Source organism: Miniopterus schreibersii (genome assembly GCF_964146895.1).
Source record: "Miniopterus schreibersii genome assembly, chromosome: 14".
Lineage (NCBI taxonomy): Eukaryota > Metazoa > Chordata > Mammalia > Chiroptera > Miniopteridae > Miniopterus > Miniopterus schreibersii.
Genome location: NC_138114.1, coordinates 19,395,617 through 19,406,248, shown reverse-complemented (window position 1 = coordinate 19,406,248; position 10,632 = coordinate 19,395,617). Strand labels below are relative to the sequence as shown.

Below are 10,632 nucleotides of genomic sequence, written 5' to 3'. Positions count from 1 at the left end.
CGCAAACTACAACCTGGCAGTAGGATCAAGCTAATTAGGTGACAGATAACTCACCTTCTATTGAATGCAGATAAGTAACACCTACCCTAAGAGTTTTGTAAAAGATTCAATGAAATCATGTATGTGAAGTGTTTTAGTGTGGTGTCTGGCACATAGCAGCAAGGAATGAACAGCAGTCAGCTAGCCCGAGGCTACACACTGCATTGGCAGCTTCCTGGCTCCCACCCTAATGTTCTTTTGAATACTGCCCTTCACCTTTTCAAGTTTTCACAAATGTTTATACTAGAAGTGGCTCTTTCTGTACCTCTTCCAAAAGCTGTGGTCAAAGACCTTGGCATAGGGAGCATTGCAATCAATTCCATCTAGAAGGTGGTGCCCAGAATTATCTCGAGCTGGGAGACAAGCTGGCGTACTGTGAGCACCACAGTATTAACCTACGAAGCCCAGACTGCATCTTCCACTTCTCTGGAATCTTTGCCTCTCCTCCTATCCCAGCTGACACTCTGCCCCATGAATGCAGACTGACAGAGGGAGTACAGTGATAGGTGCGGGAGTCTCCACCTCCTTCTCTCAGCCCTATGGGGATCCAGAAGAGCAATGGCCAGAGTGTGGGTGCGGAGAGCCTGTGGGCCCTTATCATCCTAAACCATCTCCTAGGGAAGCATCAGAGAGCCAGAGATTGGATTTGATGCTTCAGGCACAGCAAGTCTTGCATTTTCCCTGGACTTTGCAAACTTCCAGATAGTTTTTATCTTTTTTTTCCTCCTGAAACTCCTACAGGAAAGTAGGGTGGGGATTAAACTCTGACACCGAGGACAGCCAACAACCTCCCTTGACTAGCTCTTTGGGGCAAAGACCTCTCACTCTGCTGGACTTTGGTCTCTAGCATCTGGCCCTCACCCAGCACCTGGGGCCCTAGGAGGTCACTAATGTTTACTTATCAGAAAATTCACTCTTCTAAATTGTGCAGCTCAGTAATGTGAAGGTGGTGCACCCATCACCAATTTCTAACTCCAGGACATCACTCCCCGGGGATTCGTCCCTACATTTCTGATGAAACAATCCTACCAGTAGTCTAGAAAAATAATAGCTAATATTTATTGAAAACAAAGTGTTTTGGATAGCTTCTGAAATTTATTTTCCCACGGGTCCTCCAAGGTAAGTTTTATTCTTCTGCATTTCACAGATGAGCAAACTGAGGCTCACAGGCTAAGAACTTAAGCAAATTCACACAGCTGGTAAAGCTGAGGAGCTGGGCTTTGACCCTAAAGCCAGAAAATCCCTCAGCAGGGCATCATTCCCAAGGGAGCCAGAGGTTACTGAGCAGGCAAAGGAGAGTCTCAACTGTGAGTCAAGCAAGCATTGGAAATTTAACTGGACAGATGCCCTGGCCCTGTGGGAGACAGAGCTACACAGAGGGCTACAGCCTGCCCTGGGGCTTGGGAAAGTCAAGGAAGATTTCTTGGAAGCTCTGGGCTTCAACAGATGAAAAGGATTCCAATGGGCAGGATGCAAAGGCAGGACTAAAAATCACAGCACAAACCTGAAGCCAGGAGAGAGCAGAGGTATGCAGTGGCCCCATGGCAGGCTTGGGGCACAGCATGTCAGAGCTGCTGGCCATCTCCAAAGACCTACCCCAAGCCATGAAGATCAGGGGAGATATCTGTCTCTCAACACCTTGGCCACCAGAGGACACCTTGATCCAAGAGAGGGAAGAGGGGCTTGGTGCACCCCTCTTGTGCCCTTTCTGAGGCAGGTCACTCCACATCACTCCTCTCCTTGCACTCAACGGTGCCCATGGCTTTGGAACTTAACTTCAGGGCTCCTTGCCTAACAAAGGACTTTTTCTTTTTATTCCTCACCCGAGGATATTTTTTCCTTTGCTTTTCAGAGTGGAAGGGGGGAGAGAGAGAGAAACATCGATGTGAGAGACACATCGACTGGTTGCCTCTGCACGCACCCCAACCAGGGCCCGGGATCGAGCCTACAACCAAGGTAAGTGCCCTTGGCCGGAATTAAACCTGGGACCCTTTGGTCCGCGGGCTGACACTTGAACCACTGGGCCAAACCGACTAGGGCCAAAGGACTTTTGTCTGAATCTCCAGGAGCCAGACGTCGTGGAAGGACCAGTTTGGTGTGAGAACATCCTGTGAGATCAAACTGCACTGAGAAAGCAGGACAGAAAAGGTGTTTCTGTGCCTGGTGCCTGTTTAGTCTGGATTCAAGTCTCAAAAAAAAAAGGGAAAAAAAGACTGATTTACACGAGTTCCTGCCATAGGTCCCGTTTATTCCCAAACCCCAAACAGACACATGCTAACCCCACCCCCACCCCTGCCAAGATCCCCGAGACCCACTGTCTGAGCTGGAAAATTAAGGCACTGTGTCAGAGTGCCCCTGTGGGTCAGCGACACCTGACATATGCAGACCCGGGAGCCCTGCCTCTCAGGACTCTGCGCCCCGTAGGTCTGGCAGGGCAGGGAGGTGTTCCTTCCCTTCTCTCTGGTCTTCAGAGCGGGGCCTCTCTGCCGAGGTTTCCTGAGGAGGCGCCAGTGCTGTCACCTGCTAATCCTGACGGAGAGTGGAGGAGCCAGAGCCCAGTGAAGCAGCTGCTCCAGGTGGCCAGTGGCCATCGGGAGAAAGGGCACACACTAGAACCCAGGGCTGAGCCTGCCTTCCAGCCAACATGTCTGTCAGGACCAGGGCTGTTGTGCAGTTGTGCTGGGCTCCCCAGATGGGGAATAACAGAGCTGAGTCTACTGCCAGGGGCAGAGGGAGGTGGGGGCTGAAGAAAGCACCCCCAAAGGGGCTACCGGCTTAGAGGCCCCTGAGGCTGAAGACATATCTGATCTGGACTCCAGAGCCAAACAAGGCAGGTGGTGACGAGGAGACTGCCCGGCTGGGGCGCACCGCTGGGGCGGGATCCTGAGGCTGCCATCGCCTTAGCACTTCCCATGGCATAAAATGGTCGCTCTTCTCTCCAGAGGGTGACACAGACTCAGAGCTTGCTCCGAGGGGCCTTCGCCAGGGGCCGCTGCAGCCGCCATACCACCCTCACTGGCTCAGCAGCATGGTCCAGCTCTCGGAGGCCGCCAAGGTCGCCCATCTGGCTGTACCGCTGCAGGGCCGGCTGGAGCACCGTGATCGGAATGCTGAAGTTCAGGTGCGGGTAGGTGGCCCCTGTGTTATTGTCCCGGGTGTTGCTGGCGACAATCCCTGTTGAGTCAGAGAGGAAAAGAGGGTGTGAGCCAGGACAGAGACAGATGGGTGGGAAGCAAGGCCCATCTCTACCTTGGAAACCCTAGGCCTACTGGGGGCTTGAAGCCCCCTCATAGTGACAGATGCAAAACTTTCTTTCATGGACACCAGCTCCCCAAACCCTGGTCCCCCTTCCTGCCTTAACTTTCTCCTTAACACTATCAGTATCTCACTTGCTGTATATTTCACTTATTTTGTTCTCTCTCTCTCCAACTAGTGTCAGGTCTACAAGAGCAAAACTTTCCTGTTTTGTTCACGCAGCCTCCCAGACCTAGACTAGTGCCCAGCACAGAGGTGGCACTCACAAAAATCTTGCTGAGTGGATGAATCAATGATCAAACCCAAACACACTGTTTGGCCTGCTTAGTGCACATATGTGTGTGCATGTATTTTTCAAACAACTTTAGACTTACAGAAGCCTTGCCAAAATAGTAGAGTTCCTGTATATCCTTCCTCCAGCTTTCCCTTCTGTTAATATCTTACATCACCATAAAATATAGATCAAAACCAACAAATTAACCAATGCTATTAACTGAAGCACAGAACTCATTTGGATTGTACCAATGTTTTCATTAATGCTTTTTCTGTTCTAGGATGTAACTGAGTATCCCACACAGCATCTAGTTGTCACCTCTCCTAAGTCTCCTCCAATCTGAGCCAGTTCCACAGTCTTTCCTTATCTTTCCTGGCCTTGGCACTTTGAAGAGCGCAGGTCATTTATTTTGTAGAATGTTCCTCAATTTGGGTTTACCTGATGTTTTCTCAGGATAAGACTGAGGTTATACATTATTGAAAATACCAGAGAATCAACATGTCCTCAGTGCTTCCTATCAGGAGGTGTATGATGTCTGTAAGAATGACTTGTGATGTTAACCTTGATCACTTGGCTAAGGGTTATCTCCCAGGTTCCTCCACTGTAGACTCACTATATTCCCCTGTGTAAAGTACTAAATATTTTAGGGTTAGGCAGATATCCTGTTTCTATTTAAACCATTGCCCACTGATTTTTAGCATCCATCAGTAGATCCTGTCTGCAGCAATTCCTACTGTGGTGATCCAAGTGATTTCCTATTTCCCTCATTTCTTCTGCATTTGTTAATTGCAGATCTGTTGCTTGTCTCCATTTTATTTGGTTATTTATTTATAGCAGTGTGGACACATGGGTATTCATTCTTTTCTTTGGGTTATAATCCAATACTACTGCTATTTGTTTTGTTGCTCCAGTTGTTCCCTAGGAGCTCCTTCAAGTCGGCTCTTGGTTCCTTCAACATTTGACATTCCCCATCATATAATTTTGTTAGCATTTCCTTCCTTTCCAGCACCATAAGGCACACAAGGCTCATCTTAGATTTTCCTTGTCCCAGTCCTGGTATCAGCCAGCTCCCAGTTCCTCTTATTAGAGAATGGCTCTTAGAAACCAAGATCTGGGCTCTTGGTGTGCTCATTGCAACTGGGGTGTCATAGTGAGTGAGCAGAGCTGGGATATATATATTTATATTAACCCATGCATACATACACATATATGTCTATTTCTGTATGCACTTATCTGTATATATTTTTTAAAAGTCATGGTTGCTTGACTTTTATTTGTATACTACGGCTGAAGAAATAAGTAAATCTGTTGTAGCTAGCAAGAGCAAGGTCCCTCACTTTGGCAGAAAGCAGCCAGGAAGAAGAGAGGGGGAAGCATGCATGAACCCTGTGTTGGGCAGTTGGGAGTATCTATATGGATTCATATTGGTTGGTTTTTTTAAATAAACAGACCTTTTCTTAAAAACCTGAATTAGTTACCAAAAGCTTAAAATTTATTTAACAACCATATATTTTTAAAAAGGTTCACAGCTTCTTGTGAAAACTTGGAGGTCAGCCAGTGTTAGCTCCCATTCCTTCATAATGTGAAAACAATGTGTTGGAGCTGAGTGGTGTTTACCCCGATTCACCCTTGACCTTCCACTCCATATTGTCTTCACTCACTTATTCATTCTCTTTACCTGCCCAGCCTCTGTAAGCTTTGGAGTTTGTCACCCTGGGACTAATCCAACTCCTGAGTCTCACAGATTGAATGAGATTAGGTGATTTACCCAAAGTCACACTGTGGCTTAGTGGCAGAGAAGGAACCAGAACCCAGATGTCTTCCCTCGCAGCTCAGCATCTGTCCCTTTCTACCCTCAGGAGCAGAATCGCCTGAAAACCTTGGCTAACTACTTCCCAGGCATAATGACACCATCTTCCCAGACATGGGGTGACACCAAGCACTCACTAAATGGGACTGAGGCTCTGGCAAGGGGAAGACTGGGAGAAGGCCAAGGAGCTGCTTACCCAGGAGGTCCCCTGAGCAGGTAGAGAAGAGGGGTCCCCCACTAGAGCCGCCATGAACAGCACATGTGGTCTGCAGCATCACTGGTGTGTCATCCACCTGCACCACAGCTGACAGGATGCCTGAGGTCACCGAGGGCCCGCAAACCTGGCCAAAAACACCGAAGCCCACCACGCTGACAGCCTCGCCTGCCGGAGAGGGAAGGAGGGTGAAGCTGCAAAGCCTCCTCCTGTCTGGAAGGACTCACCCTCCCCAACCCCATCCCTGCCCTCCCCAAAGTTCCCAACACTCGGCCCTGGAGTCTCTGCTCAGATACTGCCATCAGAGAGCCTTCCCTAGGTCCCCACAGGAAGAGGCTGGGACCTCCACTGAGCTCCCAGCACTGCACCCACTCAACTATTTCTCAGCGTCAGGCTGTTCCCCAGCCCTCCATCCCCTGCTAGACTGGGTAGTCGCTTCTTGGAGTTTCTAGCACCTACTGGGTGCTCAATAAATGTTTGTAGAATTAACATCCACCTCCTCCTGGGACTAAGAAGTCTCTTGGTGAAAAAAATGGTGATGATGACTACGAAACCTTCCTTTACCAACTGTCTGAGCACACAGGGCATGGGGCCGAGTGTTCTACAGGCAACATCTCACTCAAGCCTCACAATGTCCAGGAATAGAAAGCTATCCCCATTTACAGATGTGGAAACTGAGGCAGAGAACATTAGATTGCCTGTCCAAGGACACAGGGCTAGTAAGTGGCAAGAGATGCCAGCTCAGAGAGCTTGTGCTTTGTAGTTATATCACACTGCATACACAAAGTGAGACCTCTGGTACCTATATGGCAGCATCACAAAGCCTTTTATTCATATCACGCCACTGCAGCCTTGAAAGAGCACACCTCTCTGGCCAGCCTGCAGTTATAAGGAAGCTCCAAGGCTCAGCACCCCCATGCTACACAGCTTCAAAGTACAGGATGGAGGCACACCTTATGCTTCACTGGGAATTCCACCTGCCTCCCAGCACCTTGGGCATGCAGGGCACAAGGGAAGCCTCCAAGAACATCCCTGCTCAAAGCACTCTACCAGGATTTCATGCCAACTTGATGCCACCCTGACTTATCAGTCTAGCAGGAGTGGGAAGTTGGCCTGGGGGACTGGCTCCCTCATCTGCAGGGTTTGAGTGTCCAACACTGACTTTCCTTCCTAAGGTCCACCCCAGATCAGCAGGCCCTCTGTCCTTTACCTTCATGGAAATGTTTAGTGGGCACAGGCATGTGGACACCTTCTAGTTCTTCCTCCAGGCTCACCACAGCTATGTCATATGGAGATGTCTCCTGAGTGGCAAACACCACATGTCCCCAGATCTTGGCACTCCTAGGAGCAATGGAAACAAAATTTCAGGCTAGCTTTCTGACCCTGCAGTGCTGGGAAGAAGCTAGGGGATGAGTGACAGTAAAAGCCATGGATTTAGGAGTCAAAAGATCTGGTGTCAGCCCTGAAACCTACCAGGCCAGCAACTCTGGGCACGCCATTTATCTATTCTGCAGGTTTCCAAACATACTTTACCAACTGCAAAGCTTCCTGCATGTCACCATGATCACAGACACCTGATACCTAGCAAGCATGGTGGGCCAGGCCTAGTGTTAACACTCTATAGACATCATTCATTCAGTCTTCACAGCATCCCTATGAACTAGGCACTGATATTATCTCCATTTTAGATGGTGCATTTAAGACCCAGAGAGGCTGAATAACGTTCCCAAGATCACATAAGTGGTAGAAGTCAGAGCAAAATGTCCAGCAATTTCCTTCAGACTCATTTGATATGGACAATCCTGTCAATTGGTGGGGCAGGCATGATATGATTTCAACCCTCTGGGTCCTTGTTTACATAAATGCAGCACTTCAACAGCACTTACTATGTGCCAGGCTCTGTTCCAAGACTATACATGTCAACTCAAGGTGAGGCAGCTTAGACAGATTAAGTGACTTGCCCAAGATCACACAGGGGCTTCCAGCAGACCTGGTGTTTTCTTAGGAGCAAGAGTGGGGTGGGGGTTGAGGTAACTGGGACCACACAGACAGGGAATTTCTCATCAGTCATGGCTGTCCTGTTGGCTGCCAGTGGGTACCTCTATGGCAAAGCCAGGCTGGGTTAACCTCGGAAACTGAGTAGAAGGATTTTGAAAGGCCTGGGCTGCCAGGCTGCATTGAGCCAGATACAGGAGAACATCAGGCATTAACACCAAGGTGCTATCCTGCTTTGTTTTGGCCTAAGTTAAGCACCTGAAACTACAGAGGAAATAGAAAGAACATGTAGTAGAAAATCAAGCCAGGAAGCCAAGGCCACTGTCTCCACTGCCAGAGCAGGTGGGAGGGCAAGGGTAGTTTTCCCTGCAGAGAGGAAACAAATGACTGTCTAAAGTCCCAACCTGGCTGGATCACCCAAAGATTGTTCAGAATCTATCTGCCTGGGCCCCACTCCCGCATTCTAATTAGGTGGAACTCCACACCTATAATTTTGATCCAGAGGGAAGCTCTGGTTAAGGTCTACAAGATAAATAAGGTGAACAGGCCCAACTCATTACCCCGGGGGGAGCAGCATCCTGGGGCGCTGGGGCTTCAATACCACTATGAGGGGAATGGGAGCAGGGTCAGGACGTCTCCATTCAAAGGGCCTAATGGTGCGTGAGTGCAGAGAGTTGCCCAGAACTAAATCATACCGGGAGAGGAAGATCAAAGATGCCCAGGCAGGGATGCAGGGGCGCCCCATAGTTCCCAAATCTAGAATTGCTTGGCATCTTGCTCAAGCCCTATTCAGTCCGTGCCAGGAGGCCCAGAAACCCCTACACTGGAGTTTTGGATGCCAAGGATGAGGGGAGGGTCCCAAATCATCAGCGTGATGCTAAGAGGCCTCCATGATCCTGAGGATTAAGACCTGAGACGTAAGATCCTGACCTTAGACCTGGTGAGGGGGTAGAGTGGGAGCATCCTTGCGGGTCTTACTTGGGAGTAGTGGGGCGCACCAGGACTCTAGCCGTCTCTCGGGGGGCCACATGCCGGCACGTCACCACGAGGCGAGGCGCCACGACCACTCCGGAGCCCCAAACCGTGCCACACTCCACCAGCACGGCCGCGGCTGCCCACGGGGGCCCAGGGTCTCGGAGGGGCAGGCCCCACGGGGAGCCCACCTCAGGCGGCAGGAGGGCGGCCAGGGAAGCCGCGCTGGGGCACAGGCGGCCGAGCCCCGCACGGGCGGCGCGGAGGAGCGGGGCGGCGGCGCAGAGCAGCGTGAGGCCCACCCACTCCCGGGCCTTCCAGCAGAGGGGCGCCGCCACCAGCGCCACCAGCGCCCCCGCGGGTCGCACGGCGAACACGCCGCCGCCCTCGGTGCCGGGCAGGCAGCGCGCATCGGTGAGCAGCAGCGGGCCCGCGGTGTTGCTGAGCACGCCGCGGCTGAGCGTGTTGAGAAAGATGTCCGGGCAGAAGGAGCCGAACGGGGAGCCGCAGGCCAGCAGCGGCGCACCCTTGGGCACGGCCCCGAGAGGCGCCACGGCCACGGCCGGCCCCAGCTCGTCCGCCTGCTCCTCCGGGTCGAGTCTCACACGCAGCAGCGCGAACCAGCCCAGCGCTCTCAGCTGATCCTCCTCCTCGTCCTCAGACAGCTCGTCGTCCGGCGCCGCGCTCGCGAAGCGCCACTGCTCGGCCGGCTCGCTCCCGAAGAGGCGCGCGAAGTGGGCCCGGAAGGCCGGGCAGCTCAGCAGCAGCAGCAGCTCCGCGGGGCACGGGGGCTGCAGGGGCCGCCCGCGGGGCCGGGCGGGCGGGCCGGGCTCCAGGCCGGCGCACTGGGGCGTGCACAGCCCGGGGCGGCCCCGCTCCGCGCGGCCTGAGGGACTCGGGGCCGTTGGGCTCCACTGCACGTGCAGGCGCAGGTCGTCGTTGCAACTGTCGCCCGGCAGGAAGGCGACGCCGGCCGCGGTCAGCGTCCCACTGCCGGCCCGCAGAAAGGGGGTGAAGATGCCCCCGTGGCACAGCACAAGACCCGGGCTGCGGCTCAGGATCACCCCGCTGCAGCTCCACGAGCCCGCCTCGGGCTGCCCGGCCCGGGAGGCACTCACCACGCAGCCCGCCTGCTCGGCTACCTTCATGGCGGGCCCCCACTGTCGCCCCATGCCTCCAGGACGGTACGCCCGGGGTCCCGGAGAACTGGGGAGCTAGCGAGAACCCCAACCACCGCCTGCGGACCCCGCACAACGCCACCCACAGCCGGAGCGAGAGGCGCAGTCACTCCTCGGGTCTTCCTCGTCCGGCGCGATTGGCTAAGCCCGACTGGCCCGGCGGGATTGGCTGGACCTGCCACGCCCTGATTGGCTGCTGAGGCTGACCCCTCCTTTCTCCTCCTCTGTTGGTCATGCCACCTGTGCGGCGTAGGGGGCGCAACAGTCCCCGAAGGTGAGCCAAAAGGACAGTGGCCGGCCAGCAGCTTGACCGGGAGATTTGGGGAGGAGCAGGACGAGGTTTCTTAGGAGCCTTCGTCTCCTCTCTGTTCTTTGGGCTGCAGAAAAAGGAATAGAAACGAGCGCTGACGTGGCTAGGCTTACCTAGGGCATGACAGCACCTGTCAGCGCCTGCCTAGGTCCGGGCGACGTTCGACCTCTGACGGGATAAGGCAAAGAAATCCTTGGCCATTTAAATGTTTTTAAATTTTGTTAAGTAAACCCTACAGCAATCCACTAGGGGGCATGGCTCACAAGATTACACCTCGGGTCTTTTGATGCCAAAGCCCAACACTACAAATCCCATGAAAACTGAATTTGCTAAGAATAAAATTGCCATTTAAAATGGGCTATGAACAGTAGTTGAAGTTAATATTTTGCAGTATGCACATTTCACATAATAACCACCCCCCACCCCCCACCCCGGATTTATCTAGGTCAGGGGCCAAATGCTTTTTCTGTAAAGAGCCAGGGTATAGTTGTTTTTATAGGCCATACATTGCCTCAAATACTCAGCTCTGCAGTTGTTGCATGCAAAAGCCAAAGGAATAGGGTGGCAGTTTCAACAAAACTTTAC

At 52.5% G+C, this 10,632-nt stretch overlaps 1 protein-coding gene across 2 annotated transcripts; it reads right to left on the bottom strand.

The window, feature by feature from the left end:
* Positions 1-2,254: 2,254 nt before the first annotated feature.
* TYSND1 (trypsin like peroxisomal matrix peptidase 1) lies at positions 2,255-9,862 on the bottom strand. 2 transcript variants are annotated; one of them, XM_081158557.1, is made up of 4 exons: positions 8,566-9,862; positions 6,803-6,933; positions 5,575-5,760; positions 2,255-3,213 (listed from the first exon to the last, which is right to left on the bottom strand). In XM_081158557.1, exons 1-4 carry the CDS (start codon positions 9,729-9,731, stop codon positions 2,996-2,998), a joined length of 1,701 nt encoding a protein of 566 aa, XP_081014683.1. In that variant the 5' UTR covers positions 9,732-9,862; the 3' UTR covers positions 2,255-2,995. The 2 variants fall into 2 exon arrangements, with proteins under 2 accessions (XP_081014683.1, XP_081014684.1); XM_081158558.1 differs by lacking the exon at positions 5,575-5,760 and having other exon boundaries at positions 2,275-3,213.
* Between the last annotated feature and the right edge of the window lie 770 nt (positions 9,863-10,632).